This window comes from Sphaeramia orbicularis, chromosome 10 (genome assembly GCF_902148855.1).
Source record: "Sphaeramia orbicularis chromosome 10, fSphaOr1.1, whole genome shotgun sequence".
Lineage (NCBI taxonomy): Eukaryota > Metazoa > Chordata > Actinopteri > Kurtiformes > Apogonidae > Sphaeramia > Sphaeramia orbicularis.
In genome coordinates, this window is record NC_043966.1 from 37,931,419 (window position 1) to 37,956,615 (window position 25,197).

Genomic DNA, 25,197 nt, shown 5'->3' on the forward strand with positions numbered 1-25,197 from the left:
TTGTTGACATGTTGAATACACAGCACTGATTAGATTTTGATAACATTTAGCTGTTAAAGCACTCCAATGTACTCTGAGCTTCTTCACCTGTCTCTTGTTGACGTCCTCATCCATCAACATGTCCAAAAATAAATAGATGTGAGAAAATACAACTTAACGATCCGTCACCACTTCAGGGATCATTAATAAAATATTTGCTTTTATTTGGTAAATTTGGTAGACAAACATAAAGGTCTTTTATTTATAGTGTGTTAAGTGTAATTACAGAGGTCATACGGAAGCCTGTTCACTGCTGTGTGCGGGTTGTTTTACAATACGGCAACTCTCGCGAGATTTGATCTAAGTTTACGCTGCTAAATAACGGGAGGCGCGGCGCTGGGATTCCACATGAGAAAATAAGTAACATTAAGGGGTTTTAGTTTAGTGTGTTAAGCGCACCTAAATGCCAGGGATAGAAGTCCTCCTCTGCGGTTTCTAACAGTGATTCTAAGCGTGAATACTCATCTGTGGTTGGAAACAGAGGACTTTGTAAAAGTTCATGGAACGGACCGACGGGATGTCCCTTCCGTGAAGCAACCCAGTGTCAGCGACAGATCCGATCCGATTTTCCAGTCCTGTGAGACTTGTAACCGGAGTCACACTGGGTAGGCGTTTTTTTTTTTTTTTTTTTTTTTTTTTTTTTTTTTTATTGCCTTGAAAAAGTGTCATTCTCTGCGTAAACCGTGAACTAAAAACTAACGAGGTCCTCTGAAGATGGCTTTTCCACTAAGGTTGTCAGATTTAGGAGATCATTCTAACTCTCTGATGGTAAATGAGTCTGATCCGTTGGATACTGCGGACACCTGTGCGTATCCGACCACTGCAGGGCTCAGTAAGGCAGTGTCCGTGTCTTTGGGTTTGGATTCTGTGTCTTCTCCGCTCCACAACACGAACCAGTGCTCCAGCAGCGCCTTTACTGACTGCGACCCTAATGTGGGGATCAATTCCAGAGTAATGGCAGCCGAGTTAAGGGTGTCTCGAATTACGAACCCAGACGGGGTGCGGTGTCAACCCCGTGATAAAACCCACAGAGAGGATGATTTCAGAGAAGTGTGCCATGACGCACAACAGGTGAGCTGTATGGATCTGCTCCGATCGGGTGAAATGGACTGCGCGCAGACCGTTACGCGCGGCCCGGTTATCACCAGATACGTGTGCAAGGAATCAAACTTGTTTATGAACCCGGTGGCAGAGCTCCCCGCGACCCCTCAAATGGATGGAATGTCCCCTTTGAAACAATATTCATCATACTCTGCCAATCCAAGCCTGTTCAGAGATACGACGGGTGCGTGGTGCGCAAATGAGCGCGCATACAGCGATGGAACCGAGCCAGAAAGAAGCGGACCAGGTGGACACAATATGTTGTGTAAATACTGTAATTGTGGGCAAAACCCACATGGATCCAGGCAAGGATGTCATTGTGTATGGTACAACAAAAGCGAGCGGGTTGGTAAAGGTGACATGCGCGCAGAGTACGACAAAATGGAAAGTTACCCAAGTGCGGTTCTTCAAGGGCAGGTCTCATACTCCAGCATCAAGACCGAGCGTTCACCCTGGATGGATTGCCCAGAACAGACTTTCAGGTAAAGTAGGAGCTTTCAATGTCTTGTTCTGACACGCATGTTATACTTGGATAAAAAGTTTTTCTCCTGTCAAGAGCCACATTCTTTCCTTTCACTAGTTCAGTCCTGCCTCGGTAATAAACCAGGAAAAGGCTGAACATATTATAACCGGTCATTCAATTACTAAGCTTTATAATAAGTGGGCTTCTAAATTCACTTCTTCTTATTTTAGTCTTCACTTGCCTACCCTCCTAATTTGTGTGCGTAAATGCCATCAGCACATTCTGCAGAACCATTCAATTAAACCATACAGAACACACTCACAGAGACATCATTACACATTATCCCATTGCAGAAGCAGCTGTGTAACAATATCAGAGTTAAATCATTCCTCCTCAGACAGCTCCGTATGCTCTATTTGGCCTTGGCGAAGTTGTGCTGAGCGTCATCTAAGTTCACCCTTTCCCTAACTTTCCAGGGCTGGCCTTATTTGTGCTGTGACTTACTACCCAAAATACCAGTTCATATATCAGTCGCCCTGTAAACAAGAGATACAGCACCTGTTGCTGATCCTGTGGAAAAAAATGTGTTTAATACCTTAAAAAGACTTCACACTGGAATCATTTAGCCAAAGGTTTGCTGCTTGTCTGTTTTCCTTTGTAAAAAGCAGGAGGTCTTATTAGAACCACACTGCTTTCATTACTATTAAATGAATCAGCAGCTATTTTGCTAAGTACCTAAAATCCTCCTGCTTGTTAAATATGATATTTTTTTTGTTTGTCTTCTCTGTGATAGTAAAGTGAACATCTTTAGGTTTTGGAGCAAACAAGACATTTGAGGACATCACCTTACAACAGTGTTTTTCAATCTTGGGGTCAGGACCCCACGTGGGGTCACCTGGAATTCAAATGGGGTCGCCTGAAATTTCTTGTAATTAATAAAAAATAAAAATAAAAACTTACTAATAAAAAAATATATGATGAGTTGAGAGAGACAATCATAATACATCAAAGACATGACAAACTGTGAAGCTGAAACTGAAGCACTGTGGTACTGTTTATCTTTCAGATGTTTATTGTGGTTGGTTTCAGATGCTGCAGCTCTTTCATAATTCATAATTCATAGTTTCAGTATTAATTGTCAGCCTTGTAAATACAAGCTGGACTGACTGTATATATCCTGACCAAGGAAAATATAATACTCACTTTGTGCAGAAATCTACACTACACCTGGTTTTTCTGCCTCTGTCCATAATAATATACATTATATAGACTAAATATCATCTAAAATTAACGTTTATTTGCAACATAGTAGAGCATGATCAAAAACAAATTACTTTTAGCAAAAAAAAAAAAAGTCTCCGTTTTGAATGTCTGGGGTTGCCAAAAATTTGTGATGTTAAAATGAGGTGACAAGCCAAAAAAGGTTGTGAACCACTGCCTTACAATTACAATTCAACTACGATACAATTTACAGTCCATTATTCAAATAATTAAAACCAGTAAAAAAAAAACAGTTTTACCTATATTTTTGCCCCAGGATTAAATGTGAATCTGTCATTTATCTTGTGTGTTTTGTGTGTCCAGATCTGAGGAGTTGTTCCCAGGTGTGTACCTGTCTGACAGAAGAGTGTGTCAGGTGTGTGGCGACGATGCTTCAGGTTGTCACTACGGAGCAGTCACCTGTGGCAGCTGCAAAGTGTTTTTCAAAAGGGCCGCTGCAGGTGAGGGCAATGGACAAAAAGCAGCAGTGCACACACACACACACACACACACACACACACACATCAACTACACATACAATTAATCATGCACTGATTTAATATTTAACACCCACTCACCTGCTTATGCACTCAGAGCACAGTGACCTGACATTATGAAACTAAGTTATTTTGCTACCAGTAAACACCCACGTATCGTTGCTACGAGTGAAAAACTGAGACATTGTGGAGCTCCTTCATCCAGCAGGACTGTTGTGTTCCTCCAGGTAAGCAGAACCACCTGTGCGCCAGCCGAAACGACTGCACCATCGACAAACTGAGGCGGAAAAACTGCGCCTCGTGTCGTTTGAAGAGATGCTTCATGTCTGGGATGAGCCTTAAGGGTGAGGAACAACAGATCAGAAAAGACAGAAGAAAGTTAAATACCTGCTGTCTGCGCTGTTGTACGCAATTCGAGTAAAGTATCTGTCACACAGTTGGAAAATGGGGTTGGGGTGGTCAAATACTTTACATAGCTTGGATCAAGTTACTAATCAAATGTTCCAGCTTAAATGCACTGTTCTAAATTGAAATCCAAGGCCAAGAGTGCTTTTTTTTTATTTTTTTTTTTTTTATTTGGCCCAGCAGCCAATTTTCAAGAAGCTTCCCACATCATTACGATAAGGAACACTCCACAGGCTGATTATTCAAGTGTATCCCCATTAATATTGTTCCATACAAACAAGTTCTATTTCCCAGCTATCTGTAGCATAGTAATGAGACAAAACAGCTCGAAGCAGACGCGTCTTATCGCTGTATTATCATTATGTCTTCATCATATGCCTGTATTGTTTGTGTTGTCATTTAGGGCGTAGGCTGAAGGGAGCTGGACAGACGAGGAACGTTGAGGAGGAGCAAAGCGCCGGTGCCTGGGGGTCCGGAGAAAGAGGAGAGAGGGTCTTGGAGCCCAGAAGTGCAATTTCCCGGGGTCAAAGCGGTGAGAAATAGTGTTAAAACAAAGGAGCAAGTGTCGCACGAGTTGTCCTGTGACACCCTGTTTAACATATTTAGAATTATTGCATTGATAAAACTGTTGTAATTTAAGTGTCTCTTTATTTAGCAGCATCCCAGGCGCTTGCTTTCGGCATCCCGCCAACCCTGCGCTCCTGCCTGTCCCTGCTCAGTGTCCTGCAGGCCATCGAACCGGCTGTGGTCAATGCCGGACACGACCACGCCCAACCAGACAGCCCCGTGTCCTTGCTCACCAGTCTGAATGAGCTGGGGGAGAGGCAGCTGGTGACTGTGGTGCGCTGGGCCAAGGCGATACCAGGTAAAAAAAAAAAAAAAAAAAAAAGGAGTCCAAAGGGAATGCTCATTTCTTTTGCTTCTCAAAAAGGAGCATCAACTGTGCAACACATATCATTTACAGTTCATTTACATTTATAGGAGAGAGAGTGAGTTATAGGAGAGAGTGTGTATCTGTTAGCACTGGGCACTCAAACCTGTATGCTCTGCCAGATTTCATGGCAGCTGGGTCTATGCAATAAAAACAGACTTTTCAAATTGTAGCCACTAGAGGGAGATGTGTTCACATTTAAGGAGTGGCTCTGGAGGTTTAGTCCAGGGGCGTCAAACTCATTTAATCCAGGGGCCACATTCAGCTCAATATGATCTCCAGAGGGACAGACTAGTAAAATAATAACATAATAATCTATAAATAATGTCAACTCCAAACTTTTCTCTATGTTTTAGAGTGAAATTGTAAAAATACATTATGAAAATCTTTAAGTCTACAAACTATACTTGAAACAAACAAAATAACATAAAAAACCTGAAATTTGTTATGAAAATTAAGTGCAATTTTAACAATATTTTGCCTCAGTTTATCATTTACACATGTGCATTACAACTCACAGATCACAGTGGATCTACAAATACATAAAACATTTAGTATCAGGCAGAATATTGTTAAAATTACACTTCTCTTGAGACTTTTCAGGTTATTCACATTTTTGTGAAAAGATTGTTTGTAAATGTACATTTTCATGTAATTTTACTTCTTTAACACTAAAATTAATGTGTACTTGTTCCTCATCTAGTTGGTATGTGTTGTCCTTTACCTACTGGTGTTGTTCTTACCATTGCTGGTTTGTGCTGCCCTTTACCATCTGTGGTATTGTAGTTTTTCTTACCATTGTTGGTATGTAATTATTATAATGTAAGTTAACAGTTAATTGTTACCCGTAGTAACACCACCATGAATGTACTTTGTTTCTATTTTTCACACACATTTTGGTTAGATAATGTAAATACTGTCGACTAAGTTTATTCTAATATGGTATAGGCCTATTTTGTTCATTGTTCTGGCTTGAAGTCTAAGGACAGGAGTGTGTATTTAAAACGTTATTTGATGATGAGAATGGGGCTGCGATTAAATCAGTTTTTCTTCTTCCCACTCCTTTTCAAGTGTAAATGAATGTTTTTTGGAATTTTGAACTTGTATGTATTCTTTAAATGCTCAAAATAAACAAATAAATGAATGAAATTAATGAATGAATGAAAACGACAACAATTTGGAGTTGTCATTATTTGGTCCGACCCACTTGAGATCAAGTTAGTGCGTATGTGGCCCCTGAACTAAAATGATTTTGACATCTTTTACTGGCTTTTAACCCATAAAGACCCAGTGCTACTTTTGTGGCAGTTCCCAAATTAATTTTTCTCTATTTCTACCTTTCTTAACGGATTTATCACCAATTTTTAAAAAAATAATATTATCCTCTGTATTTGGCATTTTTTGTCATAAATCACGTATTTTCCTATATTTAATTCACAGATCATGTAGATGTTCATGAAAACTCAGAGTAAATTCAAAGTTAAAAGAGAAAAATGAAGAAAAAGTTACTTTTTCAGCAAAGATATTGCTAACTGAATGTAAAAACATGTGTCTCCATCCACTGTCATTGATCCAACTCCATGGGTTTTACTGGTGAATCAATGTTGTAGAAGATGACGGTGGTTCCACGTTCACTACAGAGCCTCTGAACGTCCAAATGGGTCATAGCTGATGACCGTGAAAAGATGACAAACTGTATTTTACACCAATTATTTACATGTATTGATAACATTAGTGGATGAACAGGTATTAAACAGTTTATATCTGTAGATGGTTTGTGTCGCCGGTGGCTGTTTGGGTGTTTATGGGTTAATACAATTGCATGACTTTTTGTTTTATCACCTGGTTGTGTTTTAGATTCTATTTATCCTATTGTTGCGTGTCTGTTTCTATCAGTTTGAGTATATTGTGTGTTTATTTTTATTTTACTAGTTTCATCATATCTTGTGTTTTTATCTACAACTTTGCACAGCACTTTGCATTGTTTTAAATGCGCTATGTAAGCAAACTTGACCTTGAACTTAATATCTTCAGTATAATTTTTCTTTTGCATTTCACATAATCACCCCGCAGGCCGTATGTTGAACGCAGCTGGTTTAGTTCCTTTTTATTCACTGTTAATAGTGTTGTCATGTTGTGAAACTACAAATAAACAGTGATTAATAACCTTATATAAAGTAGTTGTGCTAATGTTGTTTTTCGCAGGATTCCGTGACCTCCACGTGGACGATCAGATGACAGTGATCCAGTTGTCATGGATGGGGGTGATGGTGTTTGCTTTGGGCTGGAGGTCCTACACACTTACAAACAGCTCTATGCTCTACTTTGCTCCAGACCTGGTTTTCAATGAGTAAGTTGTGGAAAATTTCCCCTTCACATTTCATCCACGGTACAGTAACATGATTTAAGGCCGTGTGGATAAAGTTCTCATAGTAGTGACCTGAACTTTTTTTTTTTTTTTTTTTTTTTTTTCCTTTTTGTGAATTATTACTATTATGCTCTATGCAGATGTACTCCCCTGCAAAATCAGAGCTATTATTGTAGTTTAATAAATCCTATCCCAATAGGTCTGGTCAAATCCTTTAGTGACAATTCCAGCATTTTTTGTTATTGCTGTAAATATTTCCGTGTTATTTTTTCCAAAATCATGAAGCCTTACCCTTTAGAATTTGACATTTAGGTAAAAGTTCTTTAAAAAAAAAAAAAAAGAGGTAGCCATGGCTCAGGAGGTAGAATGGGTCATCCAATAACTGAAGGGTTGGTGGTTCGAATCCCTCTCTGTCCTAATCAGTCTGTTGTGTTCTTGGGCAAGACACTTGACCCACCTTGCCTATCTATCTATCTATCTATCTATCTATCTATCTATCTATCTATCTATCTATCTATCTATCTATCTATCTATCTATCTATCTATCTATCTATCTATCTATCTATCTATCTATCTAAAGTTTCTAATCTGAGCTTGGTCTTTCTTTGACAAACACTTTATGTGGCTTTTAATTGTGTAAGTTTTCATCGTCATACTAGGTTTATTGGAATATCATGAAACCGCACCCACCATCACGCCAACATACAGACTTGTTAAAGAATTATTTGCTAAGTCTTACTCCAGTGCACCTATGTGGGGTTTCCAGGTTATGAATCAACCCTTTTCTCCTTGTAAAAAAATAACTATAAAAAGCATACAAAATTTAAGTGCATTTTATAACGCGAACATTGATCATGTGAATAAAAACAGTTCAATGTAAACAGAAAAAAATCCAGATGTTATCGCTTATTAACTTTTCTACTGTTATTTTCCTACAAAACTCACAAATTCCATCTTAATGTTAGCATCCGAGCCAACTTCTGAAGATACTGATCGTTTGTTTATCAGCACAGATCAACACAATCAATGTGTAGTTAAGACTTTGGTGACATATGTGCGTGAAAATGTACAAGAATCCTGACGCCCCCCCCCATCAGTCATCTCCTTGACTTGTTGAAGAGGAAATTATAAAGTTCCTCCGAGGCCCTTAGACAAGGTTTAACTTGGATGCTGTCTTGTGCAACATTAGCCAAACATTAGCCAAAGTCATTGAGTGCACATTATATCAGTGTCAGTGTACGCCGCTGCTTCAAACCTCTGCGGTAATGGATCCGCCTGCCCCCATAACTGACCCTCATTTTTCTCTGCCTCTGTGTCATTCTCTTTTTCCATTATCCTTCTCACTCATTTTTCTCACCTCTGCTGCTTTTTCCTCTTCTCTTTCACTCTCGTTGATGCTGCCATTAATTGTCTTCCTCCCCTTTTATATTTCTGTCTGCCTGACCCTCTCTTGGCTCCTGCCTTCTCCTTTTGTCACACCTTATACTTTTTTTTTTCTCCTCTTGTGTTGTGTCCCCCCCCCCCCCTACTCCTTTCGTCACAGTCAGCGGATGCAAGTATCCAGTATGTACGAGCACTGTGTGCGGATGAAGCTGCTGTCCCAAAGGTTTTGTATGCTGAAGGTCACCCAAGAGGAGTTCCTCTGCATGAAGGCGCTGGTCCTCTTCAGCATCAGTAAGTCCACTGGGAACAATTTCTCAGATAATAGTTTGACTGTAAACTCAGTAAGTGAAACACAGCCACAGTCGAGTGGGGCCATACCTCACAGAATTGATGGGATGGATGAAGTTGCTGAGAGTTACTGTTGTGTTCTGTCCTTATGGTCACAGTGCCAGTGGATGGGCTGAAGAGCCAGCGTTGCTTTGATGAACTGCGGACCTCCTACATCAAGGAGCTGGACCGCTTGGCGAGTCACCACGGAGAGACCACCCGTACACAGAGACTGTTTCAGCTCACACAGCTGCTGGACTACCTCCAGTCGGTAAAACATAATTCTACTTTCAGTTTAAAACAGGTGCCATACCCTTTAGTGTATTAACCCTTAGGGGTCCACGGTCACAGCCCCGTGACTCAAACCCATGACATTTTGAACACGTCATAGCGTCGGAAGATGGTCACATAGACCAATGGGGACAACTGCATTTGAAAGTGCAGACTTGAAACACTCTCCCACTTTATAATTGATGTTAATAGAGCAAATAGAACCAGAGATATGATGTTTTGAAACCAGAGCAAACAAACGTGAATAAAAGTATGAAAATGAGGTGGTGGTGGTGGGGGGGCTTATATTTCTGACCACATCTTTCCCATTTTTTTGTCCTTTTTCCAAAATGGAAAAAACTTGCCGAAATTGCAGATTCTAATCCACAGACTGCATTAACATTACAGGTAAGGGTGAGAATGACCCCACCTGAACTGGATGCGGAAACTGGGAGGACTGGGGGTGGGGGGGTGAGGTGGGGGCTATATAAAGATACGCTTTTTTGTCAAATGTTTCAGTATAGTTTTAATTTATTACAATTTTGATTTTATATACCTTGTACTTGGAACCAATATTTACTTTTAAAGTCTTTGAAAAGGTTCGTTAAGCATCTTTGTGTTATTTATGCCATAAATTATATACATTTTTCAAATCGGATTTTATATTTTTTGTGTGTTTTTTGGCCTTTTGTGTTGATATAGTAGGTTAAAGTAAAAAAAAATAACAGGCAGATGAGATAGATGAAGTTGTGCTGAAAAAATAGATTCCGAACATGGGTATAGTAAACATTTCTGTATTTGATATATAAAGGCAAACTCAAAAGTACCCAAAAACAGCCAAAATAGGCTGTAATTTCAGTGTCACAAACTGCAGAGTGACGTACTCATTCCTTCTATTCACCGTTCATTGACATTACATGCATATCCAGTTATGTCAGCTAAATATTACATTCAAAGTCAATCAACACTGAAGTGATTCATTCTGAACTAATGGTATTCAGTCATGTGTAAAGACTCATGTAAACTAAGCTTATGCTTTTTGTCTGTACAGCTCTGCACACACCTGCTTGAATAAAAATAACAAGAGACACAGTTTGGCCCCCTGGGTCCCTACAACAAACCTGTTGCTAAAAATTTGGGGGTGATTTTTGACAGCACCTTCGCATTTAATACACAAATAAATGCAGTTGTTAGAGCTGGTTTCTTTCAGCTAAGGATCCTTACTAAAGCCAAGCCTTTAACTCCATCAAAGACTATGAGAAGGTGATTCATGCTTTGTTCTCGTCTCGGTTGACTACTGTAACAACCTCTACTCAGGTGTGTCTCAGTCTCTGCTGTCTCGCCTTCAGTTGGTCCAAAATGCTGCTGCCCGCCTCTTAACTGGCACACGTAAGCGAGAGCATATTACGTCTGTTTTATCCTTGCTACACTGGGTCCCAGTTCGTTTTAGAACAGATTTTATGATTTTACTGTTTGTTTTTATGTCATAACATGGGTTGCCGCCTATTTTTCATTCTAATCTTTTAACTGTCCACACTCCTTCTTGTTCACTGAGGTCAGCTGACCAGTTGCTCCTGGTCGTTCCAAGGTCCAGACTGAAGCACAGGAGTGAGCAGACCTTTTCTGTAATTACTCCTAAAGTGTGGAGCAGCCTACCTCTCCATATCAGGTCCTCACCTATAGCTGATACTTTTAAAACTCGTATAAAAACCCATTTTTATTCTTTGGCTTTTAAACCGGACTGAGAATTGACATTTTGGCATTTTATTTATTTTACTTCATTTCATCTTATTTTACTTGTGTAGATTTTATGTTTTGTTTTTTTTTAATTTCCATTCCTGCTTTGAATCCATACAGCACTTTGGTCAGCGTCTGTTGTTTTTAAATGTGCTTTATAAATACAATTGACAGTTTGCGAGTGATGCAGACTGGGCATCTAATTTGGCAGAAAGGCAGCAAAAAGCAGATGTCATATCCCCTGTGAGTTTGACACTTGTGCCTCCTGCATGAAACAGACCTGCACAATGTTCTGCTTACTGTACAGTGGCATTGTGTGGTCTTTGTCTGCCCTCCCTCCGTACATTCAGGTGTGTGCAAAAATTAATTTGCAAGCTTTTTATAGCTTGCCTCAGTCAAGGGTTAGAGGTAGGGTTAGAGTTCATTTGGCTTTTCTTTGTAGGACTAAAAATGAGTCCTAATTATGCTTTATCTTCCAGCGAAATAAACAACAAAAGGAGACTTAGACTCTTTTGAATGGATTATTGTAAACGTGTCATTTACTGGTAGAATCGAAATCTCGTGAGAGGTGACTTTTACCAGGCAGTTAAATGAATGTGTCTGACTCAACTGTCTGTTAATATTGTTATAAGTGAAAGACAGTTGACCTTACAGCAGTGTCTGGAATTATCGTTTGACTAATAAATGAATAATATCAATTGGAGGACGAGTTTACTGGGATTTTCCATTTTGTAATCGTTGAAAGTGAAAACACTACAAATACAGCTATGTTAAGCCCAGTTATAAAGTAAGATAAATTGCTCGAGACATTTAGAAATAAACAGTACAGACATGAGACAGATCTGATAAGTTCTCAGATCTCTTTTCAAGACTCACTTATAAAGGCATAAATATAGATTGTTGGTTGTTGTAACTGCAACCACTAGAGGGTGTACAAGGACAGCTGTCACTGCCTGCACTTAGTGAACTCTTAACTGAAAATCACAGCATTTTAGTATCATGTGAAGACTATTAAACATTTCTAATATAAAAAATTAAAAATTCATTATTATGTAGTACATAAACAAACCTATGCTAATATTCAGCATATATTGTGTAAATAAGCACTTCCCAGACATACTGCTCAGGGTGTGAATATATGTAACTTCCTAAAAGCTTCTTTACCAATTGTATGTAACCTTGGAAACCAGTCTATCTCAATAATATAGTTCTTCTCACCTCTGTCACTCCCCATTGTTACCATGACGGCATTGCATTGTGGGATATTCATGCTGCCAAAGTATCCACAGCTTGCTTATTACGACAGTTACCTGCAAATGGTATGCAATATATGCAGTACACTGTTAGTTTCATACTGCAATATTGGACATACACAAAAATTTTGCATGCTTTTTTGTAATTAGCATGTTAGTATGGAGTATGTAGTAATACAGTACCTATCTTTTATCAATGTCAGAAACAAAACACAGACACCATTATTCCACATTCTCTATATTTTGAGACTGAATTGTGTCAGGGAGTATAAGTGTAGATGTTTGTGCTCAAATGTAAAATGTTAAGTTAAACACAGATACCTAAAAACTCTGCTTAAAGCTGAAGTAGTCAAAATCTAGCAAAATAAACATCGTCCTTGTGCAGCTCTCTCCTCTTGGTCTGGATCAAAAGATAAAGCTGATGCTGTGTCGTGCTGTTATGGAAAATGAAGCCACTTCCAAGTGTCATAAGGGAACACAGAGTAGAGCAGTAGAGTCGTGTCTAGGTCACATCTGACAGAATCTATTTAGAAATTACAGCTGTCAACCTCCTGTTTAACCTCCTACCTGAGGTCTGAAAAAGCCTGTGAACACATACAGTCTGCGTCACAGGGTATGTTTTTGGAAAACACTGGCCAGGGGTAGATGCAGAAGCCTTGTGTCCTCTCCGACCACTTGAATTACAATATGATGAAAGGGAACTCTGGACACAAAAAAATCTGCTTTCATTTTGCACATTCATATTGTACATATTCATATTCTGTGTTTACTGTAAATACTATATTATTGATTGTACCTCAGCATATTTATATCATAATATCCAGCCGTTTTCCTCCTCTGTTTAGATACAACCTGCATATCACTGTCTTATGACACATGCAATGACAATAAAGTGGAATCATTCAACTGAGAGCTAAAATAATTAAAACAATCAAGCACTAAAGTTTTAAGACTTCTAGACATATAAATACACAATAGCCTATTAAGTATTTTAATGTAGAGTTTTATGCAGCCACATAAAAGTGAAAAGTGAATATCTATAAGTATTGTAAATTTGTCAAACACAGTCATTTACTTTTGGTAAAATTTCTGATATTTGCTTTAAATTGTGTGTACTTGGGCTAGGGAATTAAGATATTAGGTAGTTAATTTAGCAAAATAATTATAATAATGATTGCAGTTGTCCTCCTGTTAGCTAGTAGCTGACAACAACATTTAGCTACTTGCTAACAGTCCGACAACTGATTCATATGTATATATATATATATATATATATATATATATATATATATATATATACAGTACATATATCTAATAAGGTAGTTAGTTAGCTGCTAGCTGTTATTTCTAGTCAAGTCATTTTTATTTCTAAAGCACATTTAAAAACAGCAGATGTTGACCAAAGTGCTGTACTGATTCAAGCAGAAATAGAAATAAATAGCATGCTGTGCACTTTTAACACCCCTCGGCCAAATATAGTGTAAAATTCTGTTGAAAGTTACTGCTCCATAATTTAGATTAGACTGTTTTTGTATATATTATATTATATTCAACACCAGTCGATGGGTGGGACCTTTCTGTGTGGCATTTGCATATTCTCCCCATGTCTGTGTGGGTTCTTTCCGGGTACTCCGGCTTCCTCCCATCATCCAAAGACATGCACTGATAGGTTAATCAGTTAATCTAAATTTATTTATTTTATTTAACCTTTATTTAACCAGGAAATCCCTTGAGATTAAAATCTCTTTTTCGAGGGAGACTTGGCCAAGACAGCACACCATTACAAAGTTTTAAAAATTAAAAAATAAAACACAAAAACATACAAAGGACAACAGACACATACAACAAAATCCATCTTAGGAAAAGCAATTGCACTCTTCAGTAACACAGTGTTTTTTTTTCATCAGAGCTTTGAACTCTCCCAGTGAGACCAAATCATTAAGCTGTAATGTGTTCTGAAGATTGTTCCATGACCATGGCACAAAATAAGAGAAAGTGGCTCTACCAAGTTCTGTGCAAATCCTGGGTACCTGCTAGAGCAGCCATCTAGTGGAATGAAAGTTCTAGCAGCTGTGTGTGAGTGATAGTAGATTACATACATATGAAGGGAGTTTACCCACTATGGCTTTGTACATAAAGATATACCAATGCTGCTTTCTCCTTAGGCTTAATGAAGGCCAGGAATCCAGATCATAAAGTACACGGTGATGGGTATGGGACAATGACTTAGATATAAAACTTGCCCATAGGTGTGAATGTGAGAGTGATTGTTTGTTTGTCTCTATATGTCAGCCCTGTGATGAACTGGTGACATGTCCAGGGTGTACTGCGCCTTCGCCCATAAGTAGCTGGGATAGGCTCCAGTGACCCCCATGACCCTAGTGAGGATAAAGCAGGTTCAGAAAATGAATGAATGAATGTCTCATTATAAAACGTATTACATACATATTTATATTTGAAAGTACTCAGATATTTTAAATGCTCAAGGCCATTGGACCTTGAAAAAGTAGGTCATGGTCACCTATTTTCAATAGGCTTCTGCTCCATGCCAAGATGCATCCACAGTATAAATTTGGTGCAGATATGTCAATGCATTCTTCAGATAATGCGATTATGTCGTTGAATGGACAGACGGACGGACGGACGGACAGACAGACAACAAAACGATTACAATACCCCGTCAGTCATAAGTAGGCCAAGGGGTAAAAACAGATAATAAAATCTACACTAGTAAAATAAAATAAAATGAAGTAATACCAAAATGTCAATTCTCAGTCCGGTTTAAAAGCTAAAGAATAAAAATGGGTTTTAAAACTAGTTTTAAAAGTATCAACTGTAGGTGAGGACCTGATATGGAGAGGTAGGCTGTTCCACAGCTTAGGAGTAATTACAGAAAAGGTCCACTCAACCCTGTGTTTCAGTCTGGACCTTGGAACAACCAGGAGGAACTGGTCAGCTGACCTCAGTAAACAAGAAGGAGTGTGGACAATTAAAATATCATGAAGATAAGAAGACGCCAACCCATGTAATGAGTCTGACTTCACAAACAATAAAATCTGAAAATCTATTCTAAAACAAACTAGGAGCCAGTGTCGAGAGGCTAAAGCAGGTGTAATATGTTCTTACATCTATCTATCTATCTATCTATCTATCTATCTATCTATCTATCTATCTATCTATCTATCTATCTATCTATCTATCTATCTATCTATCTATCTATCTATCTATCTATCTATCTATCTATCTATCTATCTATCTATCTATCTATCTATCTATCTATCTATCTATCTATCTATCTCCTAATATAGTGTAATATTAAGGTACATGATTGACTCATTTGCATATTATTACACTATTTTAAGGTGATCTAAAGTGTTAACACATTTAGCTGCAGTGATGGTGTAGCAAACATTACAAACTAAAAGATGTCAGTCAAAGCGTGTTATGCTCCACCTACACAATCTACAGCTTATTTCACTCAGATTTTTTGCGGATACTGAATTGACTGTCTTCCAGAAGTTTTAAGTTAACTAACAGTGTTTGTACGCGCTTACTTTCCACGCCTGTGTAGGTGTGACCAGAGGACTGACATGCTGAAGATATTCATCCTCTTGCCACGAGCAGAAGCATTTTCAGCCTTGTGTCTTTCACCGTGGATTTACCCTTAAAGGCTCAGCTTTGACTGTGTCCCGCTCACATCTTAGACCTTCTAATGCCTTATGAGCTTCGGGGCAGATGGGGATTTTCTGCTAGGGCCCTTTAGGCAGAAGACCAGGGTTGATCAGCGCTGCGTTCAGGCCCTTAGGTTTTACTCTACGCTGGAGCTTAAGACCAGTGTCATCTTTTAAATCACCTATTAAACCTCATGTCAAAAGACAGGCTTCTGTGTCACTGCTCATTTCCTGTTTTATCTGGAGGCGTTGCTCTTTTTCAACTATTGTCTTTTTTTTTTGTCTTTTTTTTTTTTTTCCATTACAGATTGTGAGGAAGTTATACCAGTTCACCTACGATCTGTTCATCCAAGCTCAATCACTGCAGACCCGTGTCAACTTCCCAGAGATGATCTCGGAGATTGTGAGCGTTCACGTGCCCAAGATCCTCTCAGGCGTGGTCAAGCCCATCCTGTTCCACAACACGGCCTAAAGAAACAGACAGAAAGAGTCTTGATGATTGATGATTTGTACATCACAGCAGCTCAGGCGCTCAGTCCTGATGGACCTGTAACGGCCAGAGAGGGTGTATGATCTCACGGGTTGAAAGAAGCTACAGAATCACCATGAGCCAAAGGGAGTCCAGCACATTCTTCCAGTCTATTGTAATCTAATCACATTGTAACTGTTGTCATATGCACAGCTAACACTTCTGGAGCTAAATACGTAGTTAAACCACTTTTTAGCATGCATTCCTCCACGTAAACCCATGGTCAGCCCAGCAGCTAGCACGTAAACTTCTTCAACTCTTCACACTGACGATAACACCTCCTAATGTTTCATGTTTGCAAAGTTCCCATCACCATAACTTGCCTGAGCAGTAGTACAGTCTTTTTCACAGTGACTGTTATTGTGCATACCTGAGCTGAACAAAGTTGTTGATTGACTGTTAATAAATTATTGTGGCATGCACGCTAAGAAGCCAAACTGTCTCGCCTCAAGGCAGATAAAACATTGTTTGTTTGTCAGACGCTCTCATCCATAGAAATACATGGTTGACTAATAGTTTTAGGTGTCGGTGCCAAATGTGAATGGTGCCATGTTTTGCCTGTACACTTGTAAACTTCAAGTGACTCCATAATGTCCATGAATTTGCTTTGTATACTGATACATTTCTGTAATGACACACACACACACCAGAAACAAACTGAAGGAGATAATTGGATAAAAGAAGCGACTATGAACACTGTGGTAAACTTTTTTAAGCTTTGCTTGTTTTTGAGTGTTTATTCAAGTACAGTTTTTCCACAATTCATACATTTCCAACTTTTCTACCCTTGTATTTTCTTAACATGTTTTTTGCAAACTCTTTGCTGTGTGTGTCCTCATGTACTCATCACAATTTGTGGGAATTTTTTTGCTAAATGTCCATCAAAGAATCTGCTCCTGTGCAACATTTACTGCTTAACTTGTAATAAAACTGCAGCATGAGTGTTCACGTGTTGGTTAATACTTCAGTGGAAGGATGTGAATAGCACATTCTGTATTGTGTTCTGTTTTTATTTTTTAGGCCATGTGCAAGGGGGGTTTATTTGTCACACATAGAAATACGGAGCAAACAGGCAGTGAATTGGCAAAGGATGTTCAGTTCTATTTCTAAGCCAGCATCATAAAAAGATAAACATAAAATAGAATCAAATGTACAGTGCCGCTCAGATTGGCCATGTTAGTTAAGCTCTTAACATCCACCTGGTGACCCATTTTCAGGCAGGTGTTATGGTTATATATAAGCTGTACTTAGAGTGAGGTAGATTAGATTGTTTTTCAGCCACATGTTAAACAGACACTAGAGGACAGTCCCTTTCAGATGAAGTCTAGTATGTGTGTTTTGGCTGCAACCTCCAGTTATCACTGGGTTCCATGAAAAGGTGGATGTCAAAAGGTAAAAAAATCATTGATGATAACAGTCAAAATCATCTGGTTTTCCAGCGTCTGATAGATTCATTTCGGCGGACAGAGGCTGAGAAAGCTTCAAACAGACAGATCTTATCTACTATTGCATTATCTACCGTAAAGATTATTCCCAGTCTTCAGTCTGCCAGGTAATAGATCACAGCGGCAGCAAACCAGAACTTTCACAGAGCTGTTCAAAGGAGGAGGCCATCAATTTATCCTGGAAGGAAACAGCTGTGGTTGCTTATCTGAAATCTAGGAAGCACTGCCTGTGTTTTGGCTCCATCTAGTGGCGGCTTCTGAACCTACATTGGTTCAAGTGTGGCTCCACAGTGGTGTCGAAGCACAACATCTGTTGAATCCATTGACATTTGCCTCATAATGTAATTGGACACAGTCAGTGAGTATTTTAGCGAGGTTACCATTAAATAGTCAGAGTTATGAGAAAGGAGATTCATCTTAATAGAATGTATCAGCGTTCACTGCACAAAGATGTTTTTAATTTTAGGTTATATTAGATTTGTCATAGGAAAACATGTAGACTTGTCTTCATTTTTACAGTACTTACTATTGTCTCAAGGGTATGTTTTTTAAGAGTAGGTTTATTTTAGTTATACTGTGCATTTAAAAGCCCAAACTGTAAAAAGCAGTCTGTCTGCCTAACCTCTACCACTGTTTTAAGTCCCATTTCCTGAACAACCTCTTTCAACAAGTATTTGTCCCCCTCATAAATGAATTGGAGCTGAACGAGGTTGGTACTGAAAGACATGCTGAAATATCACTTATTTCTAAATATATTCCATGCTACACATCCTCCTGTGGCTTCCCTTAAAAGGAATGGCGTCTCGTAGGTTTGCAATGATCAAAAATGTATGCGTTGATGTCGACATTTGAACTGAGTTTAGATTCCATTTGATTTTTTGTTTCTCTAAGTCTGCTACACATCAATATTACATGCCTACTCTAGCAGAAGAGGGAGTTTTTCCTGTTGGGGAACAACAACCACAGAAAGCACAAACACAGAGGCCACAAACAACAAAAGTTAAAAGTGTTTCCTTATGTGTAGACGAAGAAAAGATGAAGTAAAAAGACAGAAAAGAGTCTGAACTTTTACTTCAGCATTTACTTGAACCTCTCAACAGTTTACCTTCCATAAATGTTTAAACTCATATAGTTGGATAAGGTTTGAGTCACATGTAAACCCTTTAACAAGAACATAAGAAGAATTAGACAAAAAGAATATATATATTGTAGGACTGTATTCCAGGCTCCACATGTTTCAGTTTTTCCCTGATGACTCTTTTAGGAACTTGATATGTAAGCCAACCAGGAAGTTCATTCACTCATTTAGTGTAACTTGTGGAAAAAAACAGGTAGAGTCAGATAAATATTTGCATTTGTGCAACTCACAGCAAATCAGCACAGAAAGGACATATTCACAATATTTAGTCCATGTCAGCGTTTCAATCTTCTACACATATATACTGTATTTCCTCAAATGATCACCTTTATTTAGAAGGCTGCATTTAATACGACATGGTACTCTAGATAAATATGCATAACTTTAATTACAAATTTTGGAGAGAAAGCAAGAGATATGAAATCAAGTTTATTGTGCATAATAAAGTAAATAAGTGGTGAGCTGTAGTTATAACTTTTAATGCTACTCATGACAGTGACTATAGAAGAGACAAGTGGTACCAGGCACAACAAACCCCGCCCCTCGCACATATTGTAGCTTATTTTGGCATTGACATGTCAGCACATCAATAGCCTCTATACATGTGCCAAGTATGAAATAAATTGAAACAATTTTTTTTTTTTTTAAACATGTGAAATGTCGCCCATTGTAAGTAAATGGGAGAAGAAAAAATATTTTACAAATTCATTAAAAAAAAAGTTTGAACTTTGACCTACTTTTCCCAAAATGTAACCACATCTATTCTAGGTCACTGGCAATCTATAAACCTAATTTGGTATGAACTCAACCACTATTTTTGCAGCTACAGGCATTTGAAATTTCACCCATTGTAAATAAATGGGAAAAAAAGATTTGAAAAATTTACAAAAAAATTGAACTTTGACCTACTTTTCCCAAAATGTAACCACATCTATTCTGGGTCACTAGCAATCTATAAACCCAATTTGATATGAATTCCACCAATAGTTTTGCTGCTACAGACATTTGAAATTTCGCCCATTATAAGTAAATGGGGAAAAAAACATCTGAAAAATAAATAAAAAATTTGAACTTTGACCTACTTTTCCCAAAATGTAATCAGATCTATTCTGAGTCATTAGCAATCTATAAACCCAATTTGGTACGAATTCAACAAATAGTTTTGCTGCTAGAGTGTTAACAAACAAACAATACCCCTTGCCTCCCCTTCAGGGTGGCGGGGTAATAATGAGTTCTGTTAAAACATGTTGTATTACCTGGGAATTTGTAGGGTGGGGGGAGGGATGGGGTAGGTACTGCATTTATGTTATGTGGGAAATCCAAAAGCATTGTTTTTCTTGTATGACTATCACTTTTTATATATATATTTTTTTAACGTTGATTCCAATTAAAAGAATGTTGAAAAAAAAAAACATGTTTTATTATCAAAGATAAATGGGCTTATTAATGTTATCTGTAGGCAAAATACATAAAATTACATCTAATTTAGTTACTTGTAATTATGGTGGGTGAGCAGAGCATCAAGTTTTTTAATCACATTCATAGTGCAGTCATTACAGAGCTACTGCAGATTCCATTGTAATTCTAAGTCAGTATAATGCCAAACAATTTAATATTTCTTATCATTTAAGATATGTTTTTACATCACTGACAGTGGATATACTCAACATTACTCTACACAGTGAATGGGATGGAGTCAAAAGAGCCAAAAACAGATTAAAATTTTTGTGTCAGCATTTTATCACAATAAAGGTCAACCAAGTCTGATTCATGCATATTGGTGTTGAACTTCTTCTGTTATAAATCTACCCTTAAATCCAGATTAGAGTAAAAAGAGTGGATGTTAGAAGGCTAAATGTCAGAGGAAATTAAAAAGAAATTAGTGCGCAATTCTAATAGGGAGGAATCCTTAAGTAACCAGACACCCACATTGCTTGAGGAAAAATGTGGTTGGTGAAGGGTACAAAACTTCTCGCAAGACCTCACATAAAACTTGAGAAATAATGTCTTTAACACCAGGTTACCACATCTCAAGGCTACAGTGACCGGAAAACAATTAGATTGTGAAGGTGGTAAGGGGACACCTCTGAATGGGTTGTTTCATCGGTCCTGTCTAATGGAGGGCGATTCCTACCAAAGCACCAGTCCATTAACAACCAATTAACTTCCTATTAATATTTTACCAGACAGAGGCCTCTCATCCTGACGTGTTTTAAGGAGCTTTTCCCAGGAGTGTTTGAACATGAGCAGCTTTTAGCGCAGCATAAAGAGGGCCTGTGTAATGGGCTGGGAGGAGGAGGAGTGGCAACCTGATAGCACTGAGAGCAGAGGAGGGGAGACAGACTTCTGCAGCTGGCCTGGCCCGTGTTGAGCCAAGACATAGCCAGGTCCAAATGCATTAAAAAAAAAAAAAAAACATAGGCAGGGATCGCAGCGGTAGGAAATCCATGATTTTATGGCTCTGACACGAGATCAGACATGAGTGATGACCTTGTGCCATGCGCTGAGTATAATTATGTTTTGATATTCAAAGGTGCAACTAATGAGTTTCCTCTTGTTTATTACTAGAAATTGCAACTGAACAGCAGTTTGGCCTCAGGGGCTTTTCACCAGCATGCACGTCTTAACCCATAAACACCCGGTGCTGTTTTTGTGGCAATTTACAAATGAATATTTCTCTAGATTGAACCTTTCTTGAGTGATTTCTCATCCTTTAATTATAATATTATTGTCTCTATTTTGCATTTTTTTCAGTGAAAATCAATTATTATATCCTTTATTTTAAAAAAAGAAAAAAAAAATTAAAAAGATTAAAAAAAAAAAAAAGATCCCATTGAGATTAAGAATCTCTTTTCCAAGGGAGTCTTGGCCAAGCGGGAGCATGAAATAAAACACACAGTTATAACATACAATAATTTACAGGACAAGTCAAACTATAAAAAATAAGTGTAAGTTATTGAGTTAGTCTCTAGCACTTTGAGTTTGGATTTAAAAGCATCCAAGAGATCGATTCAGTCAGTTTCCAGTCTTTTATCATGTAGATGTTTCACTCTGTTATTTTGTTTTTTATTTATTTTTTTGTACAGCACTTTGGTCCACTGTGGTTATTTTAAAGTGCTTTACAAATAAATGTGGATTGGATTGGAAAAACTCCAATTAAATTTGAGGGTTATATCGGAAAAAGAGAAAACTAAAGAAAAAGTGACTTTATCAGGAAATCTATCATTAGCTGAACGTAAAACAAGTGTCTCCATCCACTGTCACTGATCCAACTCCATGGAGTTTACTGGTGAATCGATGTTGTAGAAGATGACGGTGTTTCCACGGTAACTACAGAGCCTCTGAACATCCAAATGGGTCATATCTGATAACCATGAAAAGATGACAAACTGCATTTTACACCAATTATTTACATGTATTGATAGGATAAGTGGATCAGAAGTTATTAAACATTTTAGATCAGTAGATGCTTTTGGTCACCAGTGGTTGTTTGGGGTCTTTAGAGGTTGAAATAGTATTCACCAGAAAATACAGCAAAGAACATGGCATTCGCTTTTGCTGCTGATCTGTACTAGCTGTGTGCTGCGTAAGCCTAGTTTGGGTGGACGTCTCAAACTAGTCCGGGAAACTCCCTGCCTTGAGAGAAAAGGAAATAGAAAGCGAAGGAGGCAAAAAGAAAAAGAGAGAGAGGGAGAGAGGCCATTATGACTACAGCCTCAGGCTACTCCCAGTGGATAAGGCATTTGTCTTCACTTGAAAGTATGATTTATTTTTCCACCAGTCAGAAGGGTTATGTTTGTCACCGCACACTGAAAGGACTTTTGGAAATAGCAGCAAGAAGCAGAAATGGAAAAAAAAAAAAAAAAAAAAAACTGTCCGCTGCTTTTCTAATGCAGTCTTCATGTTTTCTCAAAGGCTTCCCTTCTACTGTTACCTTGTTTGAGATCACTTTCAGTCTTCATTAAGTTTAGTTAATCATACGTTTTCTGAACCTTGTGTCTAATTTATCAGCAGGAGCATGTGTGTGTGTGTGTGTGTGTGTGTGTGTGTGTGTGTGTGTGTGGATGATTAAGAGAAAGAGGGGAATGTGGGAAGGAGGAGGGGGGAAAAGATGTGGTTGTATCAGGTTCCCTCCACTGGGTGTAGATGTGGTCTTAGATTTCTCTCCGGGCTGCTGATTAACGGAGTGTATGTATGTATGTGTGTGTGTGTGTGTGTGTGTGTGTGTGTGTGTGTGTGTGTGTGTGTAGAGCTGGGAGTGCTGTGAGGAGGAGAGGGAACTTCAGCTTTAATTTCCCCCAGCTCCAGATATTACACCCCCGCGCTCTCTGTTTTTATTGGAACGGAGACCAAAAAACACCAAGTGTTTATGATGCATTAAAACATGGTGGGGAACTTGAGTGTGGAATTGTAAATCTATACATTTGGCTCTGTCTCGCCAAGAGAGAATTAATTCTTTTATAGAGGATTTTGTGTGTTTTACAAAGACTGATGACTGTAATGTGCCATGAAATCATGTTTATCATCTTGATGTGGGGGACAAGAGGCTGTAGAGAAAAATCTCTGTCAAGAAGAGGGAGAGAGGGAAGAAAAATGAAGGTACACAGACGAGCACATTAGAATGAAACTGGAAAAGGGGGCACATGGGAAGGTGGGAGGAGTCGTGGAGTTTTTGGGTTGGAGCGCAGAAGGAAGGAATTATTCTGCATTACCCTAATGACCATTTGAACAAACGGATGGGTGAGGAGACCACATTACATTCTATTAACTCTGCTTTTGTTGTCAGTGAACTGTTAATGATGTACAAAGGGAGCTGTGCAGCGCTCTCCTGGACAATGCATGCTCTATGCTTGTAATTATTCTCAGGGAAGTGCAGACAGCTTTTATACCTGGAGACACATTAGCTGGCTCTAATTAGAGTAAATATTCTTGTGGTATAACACCCAGTAATGCTTCACCAATCTGACAGCGCTGAGTTAAAGCTGTTTTCTTTCTTTGCTTTTTTTTTTTTTTTCTTTTTTTCCCCTGCAGGGCTGCTGCTTCTGCTTCCCCACTCCTTGTGTCTGTCTCTCTTTCTGCTTCTGTTTTTTTCTGTCTTGATCATTACCTTTGCCTCTTCCTCACTCCTTTCTTCTTCTGCACTCAATTTACCTCCTCTCACTCTACCCCTTCCTCTATTTTTTTCTCTCTTCTATCTCAGCAGCAGCAGCACTGGCTGTGACAGAAGCACACCTTGCCCATGCTCCAGCTTCCCCACTCCATCCTATCCGTCCACAGTGTCCATACCCCCCCTCCCCTACCCCTTCCGTGTCCCCCCCAGCCAAACGCAATGTGACAGCGCCGCCACAGCCCTCATTTACAGCCATCACAGGACAGATTTCCCCTTCCAAGGCTCTCCCGTGTCTGCAGTCTGATAAATGGCACCCATGCTTTCCCCATGAGCGTGCACGCCAGATCCACGTTACTGTGTGCGCACTCGTGGCCGTGCATGCGTGCGCGTCACTTCATTCATCTGGTGCGTCAGGCCTCAGTTGGATCAGCCCACAGTTTCAGTTTCCTCTGTCAGTAACGATCCCTAAAACAATGTATTATGATATTACTGAGCTTTGTTTCCACTCCGCTCACTCTGATGTTGTTACATTTAATGCACTCTGCATACATAGCTCGGATTTTCTGCTTGTTCTTTCAGGAGTACTGCCTGTGTTCTTCTTTTTTTTTTTTTTTTGTAAGTGCTTAGTTTGCGTCAAGGTCTTCCATTTCTGTGTCGTGCGTACTGGAGCACCCTTGGGGGCAGCTGGCTCAGAAGTTCGGGAAACACAGCAACAACCTTCAGATCCAGGCAGAGGTGGCAGAAGTAGTACACACACTGTCTGTTCAAATACAAGTACAGATAGTTATTTAAAAAAAAAACAAGTAAATGTAGAAGTACAGATTCAATTTCTTGATTCAAAGTTAAAATTATAAACTACAGGCGCCGGAATGTCCTCAAAGTACAAAACTTTTCTATTGGCTTTTTATGTGGAAAAGAAACTGTCATCTGTCTGTTTTTAATCAAATGTCTTGACATAATTTTGACCCTAGTGTGTTTTTATGTTTCTTAGCTGGTTATCTCATAATTTCAACATCCTGTGCCTTTTCCAATGTTTTTGCCTTATTATATAGTTTTGTTTTTGTTACTTCTTCTTCTGTTTCCTCTTTTACTTAGTTTTCATACTGTATATAGTTTTATATTGTCTTCTTTGAAATCCTTTCCACTCAATCTTGTAGGTTGTTTTCGTCTCGTGGCTGCTTTTCACTGCTTTCACTTTTTTTTCACACTATGTCTTTCTTACACTTCTTATGTCTTTTTTTATAGGTTAAATGGTAGATCTACAAAGTTT

At 38.7% G+C, this 25,197-nt stretch overlaps 1 protein-coding gene across 2 annotated transcripts; it reads left to right on the forward strand.

The window, feature by feature from the left end:
* Positions 1–377: 377 nt before the first annotated feature.
* On the forward strand, positions 378–17,182 carry LOC115427603 (progesterone receptor-like). Of its 2 annotated transcripts, none has more exons than XM_030146199.1 (9): positions 378–1,622; positions 3,188–3,324; positions 3,588–3,704; positions 4,169–4,297; positions 4,424–4,630; positions 6,902–7,046; positions 8,608–8,738; positions 8,894–9,045; positions 16,013–16,177. In XM_030146199.1, the coding sequence occupies exons 1-9, from the start codon at positions 754–756 to the stop codon at positions 16,175–16,177; spliced, it is 2,052 nt and encodes a 683-aa protein (XP_030002059.1). In that variant the 5' UTR covers positions 378–753. The 2 variants fall into 2 exon arrangements, with proteins under 2 accessions (XP_030002059.1, XP_030002058.1); XM_030146198.1 differs by having other exon boundaries at positions 754–1,622; positions 4,421–4,630; positions 16,013–17,182.
* Positions 17,183–25,197: the final 8,015 nt, after the last annotated feature.